We start from the raw sequence: 14,099 nt of genomic DNA, 5'->3' as shown, positions 1-14,099 counted from the left end.
CTTAAGTCCCAGTGCTCAGGAGAGGTCAGGGTGTGGACAGAACATTAGGAGCTGTCAGCATGCAGGAGGGATGTAGCACATGGGTGTGGCTTGCCACGTCCATCTCCCCAAACCCAAAACTGGAAGCTCTTGGGCAGCTCAGAGGCGGGAACCAAATCAATAACAAATCCTCATGAACTGACCTTTCTCATTGTTTACCTGCAGAGACGGCTTCTCCCCTGTGCTCCTGAGCATTTTTAAATGCTATTTTATATTTAGAAAAGGAGTCACATGAGCCCAGTGGCTCTGTGGCAAACTTGAGAGACAGTGTCCCGGGTCTCAGTCCAGTTACTCCCTGTGTCCCTGGGCAGATTGTTTAGGGTGTTAAATGGGGTGCACTGTACCAAATCCCAGAGTAACAGTAGAGAGCAAGGCTTGCAAAGAACTTGGCACACTGTAAGGAATCAGTCAAGATGTGGTTTTTTTAATGTCAGGGTTTTTAAAAACCCTTAGGAAGTTTAATTTACATTCAGTAAAATTTGCCCTTCTTAAATGTGCAGCTCTTTGAACTTTGACAAACGCATATAGCCATATAAACCGCCACCACAATCGAGATACGAAGCAGTCTCCAAAAACTTCCTGTGCCCCCTTCGTTGGCACCTCTGGCAACCACTGATCAATGTTCCGCCATCATTTTGCTTTTTTCAGAAAGTCACATAAATGGACTGATACAGTGTATGGCCTTTGGTGTCTGGGTTCTTTCACTTAGCTTTCAAGATTCATCCATGTGGTTGCCTGTATGAGGAGTTCATTTCCTTAAAAACGTATCAGTTTAAAAAAGTTAATTTAACTAATTCCAGTTTCCTGAAAGCCAAGCGAAGAAAGCGATTCAAGTGGGAGAGAGTGATTAACCTTGTTGAATGTAACAGGCAGGGAGGGCAGTGGGACTAAGGACTGGTCGGGGTGATTTTAAGAGATGGTTGAAGGAGGGAGAGTGAACACCTGAGTGTGTTTTGTTATTCCTCATTTTTAAAAATAACAAAAATACTCCTGAGAATATTAAGTGAAAACTAGCCATTTCTCATTAATCTTTTAAAAAGGATACATTTTAGGGATGATATAAGTGTTCTAGAATTAGATAGAAATATGGCTGCATAAAAACTTTGAATATCTTGAAATCCACTGATGGAATAGTTTAAAAGTGGATTTTATTTACGGTGTGTGAATTAACATCAGTAAAGCATATGTCTGTGTCTTATATATGTATGTATATTTGTGTGTATATTTGTATGTATGTATGTATGTATACGTGTGTATGTTATTTTTGCTGGGGCTGCCATAACAAAATACTCCTGACTAGGTGGCTTAAACAGCAGAAATTTATTTCTCACCATTCCGGAGGCTAGAAGTTCAAATTAACGTGCTGACAGATGTGCTTTCTCCTGAGGCCTTTCTCCTTGGTTTGCAGGTGGCCACCTCCTCACTGTGTCTCAAGTGGTCTTTTCTCTGTGTGCTCACTTCCCCAGTGTCTCTCTCTGCATGGCCTAATCTCTTAGAAGGACGCCAGTCCGATGGATTAGGGCTCATCTTAAAGTCCTTATTTAAATTTAATCACCTCTTTTAAGACTGTCTTCAAATACAGTCACTTTCTCAGGTTCTGAGGTTAGGGCATCACCTATGAAATTTGGGGGAACAAAATTCAGCTCATAAAAATATATATGTTTTTATGTGTGACAAATCATCACCTGCAGGAGACATCAGTAATTGGTTGACACTCATCCTGCCTGAACCTGACCTCTGCATCCTTCTAAACAATATCCAGACAACCACTACCAGTCAATGAGAGTTGGCACAAAATGAAATTAAACTTTATAAACCTTGGTCAAAAAAAATTCTTAATCGAAATCCTTGAATTTGTATGCAGAATTTTCATATTTTGTGCATTCTTCTGGATAGAAGAAATTTGTTTTTGTCCAATTCTCCAAAATTAAAAACCCTTAGGAAATTTAAAACCATGAGTGGACTCTCATCGTGGAAGACTGAGGTCTAGGGAAGTAGTGGTGGAAGGTTCTGTCTGATCATAGTGCTGCAGTGCAGTTCTAATGCTGACTACCTGGGAGTTAGACCCCACCGGTTTGGGGCACAGGCTCCAGGAAGACCTCCCCGACTTCAGACACCAGCCCCAAGTTCGAGGGGCCCTAGGCTACCTTCACTTCTGAACAACCGGCGTCAAATTCAGGACTTCCCATGATTCCTCTAAGTTCAATAATTAACTAGAACAACTCATATGGATAGGCTGTATTACAATTATAGTTTTATATAAAGAATACACATCAAGGCCAGCCAATTGAAGAGACACAAAGGATGAAGTCTGGGAGGGCACCAACACAGAGCTTCCACGCCCTCTCCCTGCAAAATCAGGACACATGACCGTAGCAGCACATTGATTATCCACCAACCAGGCAGCTCCACTGAGCTTCACTGTCCACAGTTTTTATTGGGATGCATTCCTTTGGCTTGGTTGGATTATTGGCCTTATGATTGAACTCAGTCTCCAGGCTCTCCCCTCCCTAGAAGTTGGTTGGGAGATTGGGCTGATGTCAGATGGCTCAAAGCTCTGGTCCTCGAATCACATCATTGCTCTTCCTGAATCCTGAGTCACCACGTTAGCATAAATGTAGATGTGATCCAGGGTGCCCACAATGACTAACAAAGACACTCCTGTCACTCAAGAAATTCCAAAGGTTTGGAGGGACAAATACCAGCAAGCTCTTTATACCACACTGATTCTAAATGCCTCATTTTTAGTGCAGCTTTGTCCAGCTAGAGCAGGCTGGCTGGGGTGGTGGGGGGCAGGGGAAAGGCCTGGGGTCTGTGGCAGTCTGAGTGCACTGGGAAGGTCAGGCTGGCCAGAGGAAGACCGACAGGGCTTGGTAGAGTGGGACTGGCAGCAGAACCGCTTATTCAAATCTGAAGGGAAGGGATGCTGGACCAGGGTTCAGTGCGAGGATGGGTGTGTAGTGAGGCTACCTGCAGAGGTGATGAGCTCTCTGTCACTGGCATGCCAAGCAGTGACACAGAGCCCCTGTCTGGGAGTAAGGCTCTCAGGGCACCCACCCCCAGGTCAGGTGGCCAGCGGATGAGGATTTGGTGCCTGCTCTGGCATCAGGCAGGCATCTGGGCATCAACTCCATGCCTGGCACAGAACTAGGCTCCTGGGGCAGACGAAGGAGGAGGCATAGCTCTCTGTCTTGGACCACAGTCTCAACAGCTGAAAAAGGCCTCAGACTGCATTCAGAGCCCCCACCGCTACCTCTCCCTCTCCTTCTCCTTATGAGGAAATTGAGGCTCAGAAAGTATAATGATGTCCATACAGTCACCTTAGAGCATCCGATCAGGGCTCTCGGACTCAGGCCAAAGTGCTTTCCATGTTCCTATGTTGCCTTCACAAACTTGCATTTATTAGGCCTGCTCCTCTCTGAGCCAAAGCTGGGTTGTTATCCCATTCATCTGAGGAAACAGGCCCAGGGTAGGGAGAGGCTGTCCCTCAAGAAAGGCTATGGATGAGGCGGAGAGGGCCACCTAATTGCAGCTCTGCCCTTCAAATTGTGTGGTCTCGGGTATGTGACTCACCTTCCTGATGCCTCAGTCTCCTCATCCTAAGAATGAGATATTGGAGTCTAAAATGTAAAGTTGAGCCTAATCCCCAAGGCCCTGACTCCTAAGTGGATCGACAGCTCTCAGGTATCAGCCAGAAACCTCGGGCCTTCCTTGCATCTCTGAGAACTTTCCACATAGTCAGGCCTGAAGGCTTCTACACTTAACACTGTCTCTGTGGGGAGCCCCCCAGACCATGTGCTTTGACCCTGGATAGTGAAGTCATATAGTGACTTGGAACTGAGAGTGAGGGTGTCAGCCCCCCAGGCCAGAACCAGGCTGGTCTCACTCCTAGCTGAATGCTCAGCCCAGCACAGCACCCCCAAGATCTCACACTGTGGGTCAGTCAACAAGACAGCTGCAGGGAGGTGGGGACAGGGACTCTAGACCTGGACTGTCAGAGCCAGGAGGGCCCATTGCACAGATGTATAGACTGAGGCCCAGAAGGGGAGGCTGTGCAGAATGAGGGAGGCCTGGAGGGACCTTGGTGATAGCCCCACTTGTGTTTTCCAGGCCCGAGCTGCTCACCGAGGGAGTCAAAGAGCCCATCACGGACAGCCAAGGTACCCTGCACAGTGTCATGGGCCAAGATGTGGGCTGGGCATGGGAGGGATCCCAGGCCTCTGCCACCTCCCCTCCTTCTGCTTCCTCTGTCCTGGTCCTGTCCTTCCCTGGCATTCTCCCACTCCCCTCCCCATTGGGTTTGCCCAACTGGTTGCCATCTTTGTCCCTGAGTCTCAAGAGCTAGCTGCCTGCTCACCCTGGCTTCTCTCCCCCCGCCCCCAGAGAGGGATTCCGGGGACCCTTTTGTGGACGAGAGCCTGAAGAGACAGGGCTTTCAAGGTAAGGTTGCAGTTCAGGATGGGGTCAGCTGTCCCATTGCCATGACCTTGACCTGGCTTGGGTTTGGAGGGCCAGGCTGGGAGTGGGGCTGTTTACAACCTCTGGGTCTGGGGGGCCAAGTGAGATGGGCTGGCAGCTAGGACAGGGCTGTAGCCTGCCAGCTCTGAGTGAGAGGCTCCACAGGAATGCTGAGCTCTGGGGGGTGACAGGACACAAGATGCAGGAGCCACCCACTGTCCATCTGGGGAGTCAGCTGACCTGCCCACTGCATATGAGGCAGGCAGCCGTGCTCTTACTGCTTTGAAATCAGAGGAAGGGGAGGTCTTCAAGGGCAAGGAGGGCTCCCTAGAGGATTGGAACTGCAGCTGGGCTGAGAAGGGATGAGGAGTGAGTGTGGACAGAGAGGCGTGGAAAAAGCAGGAAGCTTAAGTAAAGGCATGGAATGCAGACCATACATGAGAAGCAGAAGCTGGAAGGGGCTAGGCTCTGAGGGGAGATGCTCTTTCTCATCAGTAGGAGTGCAGTATCACTTCTCAGCTTTTTGGTTGAGATTAAGCGTCAGTGAGCGGGCACAGAATAGTCATCTATGAGCCTGTTGGATCAGCTCTGGGTGTGGCGTTCCCCAGGTGGGCTGTGGGTAGGTGGTCACTGTGGCTCTAAGGAGAAAATGAGTCAGCGAGACCAGTGCCAAGAAGGGCCAGCCCTGGCAGTGGCGGAGCCCCAAGAGATAGCACCCAAGACTACTCACTGCCTAGTCTCTCTCACTCTTTCCCGGGCACCTGGAACTTTCTGTGATGAGGAGAGTTGAGTCTCTCACTTCACCTCATGGTTCCTCATACCCAGCCCCGTTAGAAGACTGGGGCCCTCACCACGCCCCACAATCCAGCCACCCCAAGATCCACTTCCTGCCTTTCCCCTCACCTCTCTCTTCCCACAACACAGTGCCAGACTGTAATCTCCCCAAGAGCAGGGGCCTGTCTGGGGCTCCCCGGCACATGCTGGCACATGGGCTTCTTAACAAGCACCCTCCGGGTGAGCGAGTGACCATTGGGAGCTACTAGCTGGCTCTCTGCCTCTCAAGGAGCTGCCCAGTCATCTGAGCTCACATCCCCCACCGAGGCACAGGAACCACTCCTCCTCCTGGTGTCTCTCATCTCCGGGGCTTATTTATTGCTGTGGTGTTTCAAATGCCAACAATTAACCTAATTTCCAACTCATGGCTGTTGTCGCAACACTGTGCGTCCTTCCGGGAAAACACACGTCTCTGTCAAGACGTTAGCTCTGAAGGAGTCTGAGGGGCCCACTCCAAGGATCTGATAATTGCCAGAGAGGAGTTCCCCATAATTAGAAAATCACATTCCTTAAAAGTCACCAAGTGCCTTTTAATTTAATAGCCCATTCCATAATTGTTCTTCACTTTGCAGAAAATTATGACGCCAGACTCTCCCGGATCGACATCGCCAACACACTGAGGGAACAAGTCCAGGATCTGTTCAATAAGAAATATGGTGAGTCCTAGGCTCCTGGGTAGAAGGGGAGTCGGCTGGGTGGGAAGAGGCAGGACCTTCCGAGGTCCAGCCATGGTCACCTCTGGGAAAACCATTTACCTACCAAAGCACTGACAATACAGCAGTGAGGCAAACACACAGTTCCTGCCCTCATGGGCCCCATAAATAGTTGAGATGAGACAGACATTCATCAACTATACACAGAATCTAGTGACAATGAAGAATGGCTCTGTGATCATAGAAGAAAAGAGCAAGCTGTTCAAGAGACAATAACTTGAATGCTTACCTAAATTGGGAGCCAGGGAAGGCCTCTTTGAAGAAAGAACTGAAGGAGATAATTAGTTAATCAAGCAGAGTGTGAAGGAAAGACATTCCAGCTGCGGTAATGGCATGTGCAAAGGCCCTGGGGCTTGTTCTGAGAAGAGAAGAAAGCCAAAGCATGGGGTACAGGTTAGGGAAGGAGGGACCCCGAGCTGGCCAGGATATCATCCACGGTATCAGCTTTGTATTTCATTGAAAGGGCTGACATGACTGGGGTCGCTTTACACTTGAAGTATCTTCCTGGCTGCTGCGAGGAAGGTAAATGGGTACAGGAGGGTGAGGGTACATGTTGGGAGACCAGCTCAGAAGGTGAAGTGGTAGTTCAGGCAGGAGCAATGATCTTGGTTGGGGCCCTGGCCTTGGTGCTGAAGGAAAGTAGATGGAGTCAAGATGTGTTCAGAGGAAGAATCATTAGTGCTGAATTGGCAGAGAGTGGGAGGAAAACAGAGGCCTCCAGTTGAGTCCTGGCTTGAATCAGTTAAGATGCTCTATGGTCTTAAGTAACAAAAACAAACTCAAACTGGTTTCAACCATAAAGGGAGTTAATTGGTTTGTGGTTCAGTTACTATGACTGCAGAACAGATCACCCCAAAACACAGTGGCCTAAAATAACAATGACCATTTATGATCTCATGGTGTCAGTGAGTCAGGAATTTGGGAGCAGCTCACCTGGGTGGCTCTTGCTCAGGGTATTTCCTGAGGTTTCAGTGAGAAGGTTGCTTAGGCTGGGATCGTGACTCACATGTCTGACCCCTGGGCTAAGAAATAGCTGGTGCTGGAACAGCTGGGCCCCTCAGACATCTCTGACGGTTTCTGTGTGATCCCTCCCCGTTGGCTTTCCCGCATAGTGGCTTCATGGTAGCTGGATTTCCTACTTGTCAGGGCCCCTGAGGCACGTGTCCTGAGAGGGAGACCCAGCTGGGAGCTATTTTGCCTCAGATTGTGCAGTGTCACCTTTGTCATACTCTAGTGGTCAAGGCTGTTACAAAGTCCCACTCCTAGTTCTCCGTGGAGGAGTGTGTATGTTACACTGTAAGAGGAGTGTGTGGGATGGGAGAAAGAGTAATGTAGCTGTCTTCTGACAGTACAGCCAGCCATAGCTCCTAACACAGGATGTCTGGCAGTAAGATGGACTTCAGGGTCAGCTGGACTCAGTAGCCTAGGAATGTCCTTTGTGTCTTTCTATAGTGTCAGCATCATCTCAGGATGGCAGAATGGCCACAGCAGGTCCAGACATCCCATCTGTACATTCTGGAAGGAAGGAGAAGGCTAGCTCTTCAATAGGCTTTCTCAAGAGAGCCAGGTTATTTCTTTCCCAGAATTCCCTGAGCTCTCCCCTAGTTTCTCATTAGTCCGCACTGAGTCATCTGTCCATTCCTGAGTCAATCCCTGTGACAGGGAAACACCACATGCTCATTAGGTTACCTGGACCTGTCACCGTGAGAAGAGGGAGGGGCGGAGCACTTGGTGCACCAGGGACAGGAGGACACTCACACTGTCAGGGAGAAGGGGCAGCCCCCTCACCGATGGGGGAAGTTAGAGGGTGGAGGTAATGAGTTCCATCGGGGATGTGTTGAGTTTGAGGAGTGACCGAAGTTGACCCATAGGCAAGTGGAGATACACACAAGTCAGCTGTATAGAAGGGGTATCTGGACTGGATGGTAAAGTTAGGTCATAGAAGTGGAGGAGACACCCCTGGGGATGCAGAGAGGGCAGAAGGAGGACCCAGACCAAAGACCAAGCAGCCCGTGGTTAGAGGTCAGGTCCAGGAGAAGGAGGAGCAGCCAGAAAGAGGGGAAACCAGGAAAGTGACGGGTCATGGACACCAAAGAGAGGCCGTCAGTCATGGTGGCAAAAGCCATTTGGGAGGCAAGAGGAAAAGTAGAGATTGCAGTGTTCCCTTTAATGTATTATGAGTATAAATTTTCCTTTTGGTCTGTTTTTTTTTTTTTTTCATTTCAAAAAGGAACATATAAACTAGTCAACAACAAAATGAAGATAATAATTAAAAGCAGGCCGAAAATCCATAGATACAGAAAACAGATTGGTGGTTGCCAGGGTGTGGGGAGGGGGTGACTGTTGATGGGTACAGAGTTTCTTTTTGCGGTGGTGAACATGTTCTGGAATTAGATAGTAGTGATAATTTCACAACCTTGTGAATATACTAAAAACCACTGGATTGAACACTTTAAAATGGTGAATTTTATGGTTTATGAATTATATCTCAATTAAATAAAACGAAACAAGCAGAAACAATGACATAAAGCCCAGGGTGACATGAAGACTCAGAAATTCTGTACTTGCTAGATGCAGGGCATGGATACAGGCCCTCAATTTCCTTAAAAGTCAGAGCAGAAAGGGAAATGAGGCAAGTTTTACCATTCCCGACGTCTGTGAGATAAAAATTAATTTATTGCATGAAAAAGTTCAGCTATTCCTCCTAGTGCAAGACATGGAGATTTTTGCAGTGTGTCTTCATAAAAGGACATCCTGCAACACTGAGGGTAATGCTCTCAGCCAGCCCCTCAGAGGAGTCACAGTGAGCTCAGCCCTTGTCCAGGAGGGGGCTCCAGTGGTGGATCCCATCTAAGCCTGGGAAAGCCGTGGACTTTCAAGTCAGCCTCATCTCATCCAAGGCTGCACTGCATGCACCCATGTTCTTGGCTCTGTGGGCAAGAACCACAGGAGGACCAGCCGAGCCGTGGCCTTATGGGTGGCCCCTGACAGTAGGCGGCAGGCCTCGGCAGAGAGTAGGGTAGCAATGGCCCCAGGACTGCTCCTAAACTGGCTGTGAGACAAAGTACTGTCAACTGGGATGGAGATGACACAGCACTACACGGAAGTTTGTTGACAGGAGTGAGGCCAATGCTCAGATGCAGAAAGAGGACCCTGAGGTCTGAGCTGGACCTTGACGTCTGAGCTGCACCCTGGCTGGCCTCAGACTGCTTTCCTTGCTTCCAGATGCAGTCTGCCCTCTCAAGCCAGACTGGTCCTGAACCAGGGTGAAGCAGAGCCCTGGAGTTGATGGAGGCTCAGGCATGGTGGGAAGGACCAACCATGCTCAGAATGTACCATCCTTGAGATGGGCTTTCAGATTCCCAGGCTAGTAGGCTAAGAAACCTTAGCCACTGCCCTCTCCCCAGCAGTCGTAGCTACATGTCCCCTGCCCACTCCTCTGCCCAGCCCAGGCAGACTCATACACCCTAACTCCCAGTCTCCCACCGATTGCACCTTTCCTCGATGCTATGTGACAGCTTTCTCTTTTACACATGTGCACAGAGCACCCTTACACACCCCCACATCCAGCACCACCTCTGGCTCCTGATGGTACTTCCTGTGTCCTCACCCACAGGGGAAGCCTTGGGCATCAAGTACCCGGTACAGGTCCCCTACAAGCGGATCAAGAGTAACCCCGGCTCAGTGATCATCGAAGGGCTGCCCCCAGGAATCCCATTCCGAAAGCCCTGCACTTTTGGCTCACAGAACCTGGAGAGGATCCTCGCGGTGGCTGACAAGATTAAGTTCACAGTCACCAGGTACTCAGGGGAAGGGAAGGGGAGAGGAGTTAAGACTAGCATGGATCAGAGCGTGTACCTGGGGACCCTCGACCTTTCCTTTAGTCAGTCAGTTTGTCCTCTCTGCTGGACAGGGTGGCTTTCCCAGCACCATCCTGGGTCCTGGAGGTTGGGGGGAGGACTGCAGGCCGGCTGGGGTGCAGAAGGCCCCTCAGAGGCAAGACCAGGCACCACACCTCAACGATCACAGCAGGGGCAGCGCTCATGGGCACCTACTGCCTGCCCATAGCACCTGTTCACTGCACTCCTAGCCCCCCTGGGAGAAGCGTTAGGCTCACTTCAGAGGGGAGGAAACCTAGATAAGTAATTAGCCCAGGGTCACAGACCCAGCCAGGGCAGAGCCAGTGGGAGACCCTTGTCACCCTCTTGCACATGAATTACTAGGCATCTCGTTAAAATGGCAGTTAAATGGGTCTAGGATGGGCCCAAACATTTCCGATGAGCTCTCAGGTCCTCCCCCTGACACTTTCCTCTCTGTTTCTTTTCCAGACCTTTTCAAGGACTCATCCCAAAGCCTGGTAAGAGGCACTGGCCGGGGGTGGGGGAGGGGGCCAGAGGCTAGAGCAGAGCTTACAGTGGGACACAGGTTGTGGGGCCTGAAGAAGGAGGCAGGAGGAGGAAGGTCAGACTGCAACCTGGGCAGAGAAGGGGGTGGGAGGTAGGCAACACTGGCAACTTTTAAGCTTCACCCAGCCAGGGTTCAGGAGGAAGGGCTAGGTCAGAACGCCCCCCCCCCCCCTACTCCTGATGAAGGGGCCTAGTTGCCCTTGGTGAGTAGGTAAGGTTGATAGCAGGTAGGTTTCTAACTTCAAAGGGAGGGAGGTCCACATGGGGACCTGTGAGCTTGGTGGTAAGATGTAAGAGGTGCCAACCCAGCTTTAGATGGTAAAATGCCTCCCTTGAGCTCCTTTCAAGGCATCTGTCCCCTTCCATCTCCTCCATGGGCTGTGCCTTGGCCCTCTCAAATCCTGAACGAGAGAGGCTGTCCCTTTGGGTGAGCACTCCAGACTTGCCCAGGCCTCTAGGGAGAAGGCTGCATATTACTGAACCATTGACCCCAGAGCCTGTGTATGGAGAGGAGAGGAGCCCTGCCACCTCACCCCTGTCCCATGCCTACCCCAGGAGCCACTGCTGGTGTGAAAACTAGCCAACCTGTGCCCTTTGGGGTGGGGGTGGGGGGGTGAGCCAACGTGTTGGGAATGCGTGAGCAGTCACAGCATGCCCAGATCAGAGGAAGCCTGCGGTACAGGAATCCGGTTTCACAGTCCTGGGATATCACCTTTCACTTGCCTGCATGCACACTCTCCCCTGCTCCCTGGAGATGTTCACTCCCCATGCCCAGGCCAGGCTTGGGCTTCTGAGGAAGGGTTGAGAGGCCATCAAACTGGAAGGAGCAAGACTTCCCAAGGGGGGTAGTAATGTGGCATCTAGGCTGCAGTGACCACCCGCCACCCCCCCCCTTCCCCCCCCCCCCCCCGCCACCGCAGGAAGGGGAGTGAGAGCGGGGAGAGTTTCCTGAGGAGGAAGGCTCTGGTTGGGCCTCAGGGAGAGTTAGGACTTGGAGAGGGGAGAAGAGAGAGGTATTTGGTGGGTAGGCAGCAGGAATCCAAGGCTCACCCCAGAGGAGTTTTCCCAGAACTCTCAAAAGTAGGAAGAAGTGCAGATGGTGCAAGGAAGTAGCAGCAAAATGCCGCCATGGCGGCCCCCGGTGAAAGCTTGCCGGAAGATCATTGGGTGTCACACCCACCTCACGTGGGTTCGTTTCACACATTTCCAAGGCCCTCCTTGGGTCTCTAGGCACTAGGCACTAGGATCACTGTGCTGCGACCTTAAGCACTAAGTAAGCTGCCTTCTCACTGGCCATAGGAACCAGAACACACCAGTTCTCTGTGACAGACTGCTTGGCTCTCTGTGAACCTACCTTACTCCAGGACCGTGCTTGGCAGCCTGTGGTTCACTCGCCTGGCTCCAGGGCTGATAGAAATCAGTGCTGGTGCCATTGAGTCAGCTTCCAGCCACTGCCTGCCCTGATAGAACTTGGGTTTCAGCCTAAGTCGGTATCCACGCTAGGCCCAACCCCACGGGCAGCAGCAGGAAGCATGGCCAGGCTTCCCTCTGCTGATGGCGAGTAGAAATGCAGCGAGGCAGCTTCTTGCCTTCCCTCTGCTCCTCTGTGTTCCTCAGCCCCTCCTTCCAGGAAGGAAGGGTCCCTGTGGAAGCCTGAACATACAGCTGCTTGAGGGACATACACATTTTTAATGAGCTTGGAAAATAGGAAAGGAATCATTTCTGACACCTGATGTATACCGGGCCATAAGTCCAGTGCTTTGCACTGTCATCTTTTTATGTTCCTTTTTATGGATGGTGGGAACTTCAGTGATGTGCGTGGTATGTCCCACCTATAGTGGTGAAGGAACTGTTGGCTCCAAAGTCTGGTTCCCTGCATTCCATCAGGGAGGCCCACAGATTGTGGGCACAGCGTACATAATTCAGAACAGTCACTGAAAAGTGGAATGTCAGGCTTTGGGGAGAAAAACTGGGGACAGAAAGTCAGCCAGGAGCCTTTATACAGACCACAGAGCCCCTGGGCCATTCTGGGGGTGACCTCTTTCACTGATCAGGTTCCTCCAGCTAGGAGAGCCCAGCGGCCCATCTTGCTGTTTGAGCAGCTTCTTGATCTTGGCCGTTGTCCCACAGTCTCTACCAGCCTGTCTGCCCTTTGACCTTCCCTTTGGCACCTCCGTGCAGAGAGAAACCTTGGAAATGCTTTCTCGGCCCACGTACTGTGGGAGAGTATGGCAGGCTGCCTGGAGAAGGAGATGGGAAAGTGGCCCTGGCCCCAGCCCTCAGGGATGGAACTGCCTGCACCTTTCCAGGCATTGGCACCCTGGGCCTGGTGGCAGCCTGGAGAGGCCGGGCAGACTGACTTGCAGGCCAGCTCCACACTTACTCATGCCGCTTATCATGCTGCACTGGGAAAATGTCCAGGCTCACGGGCCTCCAAGGGTTTACCAGAGGTCATTGAGTGCTGTTCCTGTTCCAGAAAGGGCTGTTCCAAACCTTCCATGAGAAAATCCCTGAAGCCTGGCACAGGCCAGCATCTGGGGGCGATGTTGGAGCAGGTCTCTGGGGGAAGTAGAATGTTAGCAGGTGCCCTGGGTGTGTAGAGAGGTGGCAGATGATGTCTTTGGGGTTGTGGCCCATGGGAGAGCACAGGCTGGTACTCAGAGAGACCTGGATTCAAATCCCTGTACCCTCTTACTAGCCATATGCCTGAACTCATTATTTCATATCCCTGAGCCAACACTAACTCATCTGTAAGATGGAGTCAGCCCTGCCTCCCTAGGTGATCTGAATTGGGCAACTGGTGGACAGTGTTGGGTGAGCTCTGGAGGACAGTTTCCCTGCTGCCCTGGGCAGACTTCGTCCTGACACTTGAGTGAAAATTTATAAAGCCTTCAGCCCTGAATCAGTTGTGGGACTGGCTCAGCCAATGGGGGTGGTGATTATTGTTATTCTTGGGGCTCTGGAAGGCTTCCTGGAGGAGGTGACATTGAACTGAGCCTTGGAGGTGAGCAGAACAGTGTGCGGTGCTGACACAGGGCACAGCCTAAGCGAAAGTACAGATGTGTCCAGTAGGAGATGGAGCCAGTGCAACCAGAAGGATGTGGCTTGTAATGACAAAGAGGCAGGCCTTATCCCAGGCACAGTGGGAACTTTGAAACGTTTTCCTTTTTCTTATGTCCTCTTCTAAAAATACAGAATGGACTTTAGTCTGCAAACTCAGAAGTGTAAGACATGTAAACTTCTTTTTTTATTTTTCTAAAATTGAAATAGATTTCTACCAAAAGTCCGCATTACATAGTGGCAGAAACTTAATCTGAGTTTACTTAGGATCCCTTGTTCCCTGGGTTTGTGACCACGTTCTAGAGGGTTTCATACTGCCAAGTTAGGGGAAGAGGCCCATCACATCGTGAATGTCACGTATGCTCATCGACACATGGAAGGCACCTGTCCACTCAGGTGATTAGAAAGATGCCCCTTGTTCTTACACATTGAGCCCCTCACCCCCACCCCTGCCAAGTGCCTGGAACCTTCTATGAAGCCCATTTCTGCAGTCACTGCCACACTGCAGAGGATTGAACATGAGCCAACTGGCGCTTGGGGAGTCCGGGTCCACAGGGGAACAAGGCGCTCAGAGGGTGAGGCTTGGCAA

At 51.0% G+C, this 14,099-nt stretch overlaps 1 protein-coding gene across 4 annotated transcripts in view; it reads left to right on the top strand.

The window, feature by feature from the left end:
* GTF2IRD1 (GTF2I repeat domain containing 1) overlaps positions 1–14,099 on the top strand; it is a 103,452-nt gene that overhangs the window by 63,096 nt on the left and 26,257 nt on the right. For 2 of the 4 annotated variants that reach the window (XM_036225581.1, XM_036225580.1), the window contains exons 18-22: positions 4,150–4,199; positions 4,423–4,479; positions 5,904–5,987; positions 9,661–9,844; positions 10,373–10,401. In XM_036225581.1, coding sequence (XP_036081474.1) covers positions 4,150–4,199; positions 4,423–4,479; positions 5,904–5,987; positions 9,661–9,844; positions 10,373–10,401 — 404 coding nt within the window. The remainder of the gene's footprint in view (positions 1–4,149; positions 4,200–4,422; positions 4,480–5,903; positions 5,988–9,660; positions 9,845–10,372; positions 10,402–14,099) is intronic. The other 2 variants (XM_036225583.1, XM_036225582.1) reach the window with 1 other exon arrangement.

Source organism: Rousettus aegyptiacus, unplaced genomic scaffold (genome assembly GCF_014176215.1).
Source record: "Rousettus aegyptiacus isolate mRouAeg1 unplaced genomic scaffold, mRouAeg1.p scaffold_m13_p_8, whole genome shotgun sequence".
NCBI lineage: Eukaryota > Metazoa > Chordata > Mammalia > Chiroptera > Pteropodidae > Rousettus > Rousettus aegyptiacus.
Note: the sequence above shows the minus strand (reverse complement) of the source record. Positions and strands in the feature narration are given on the sequence as shown.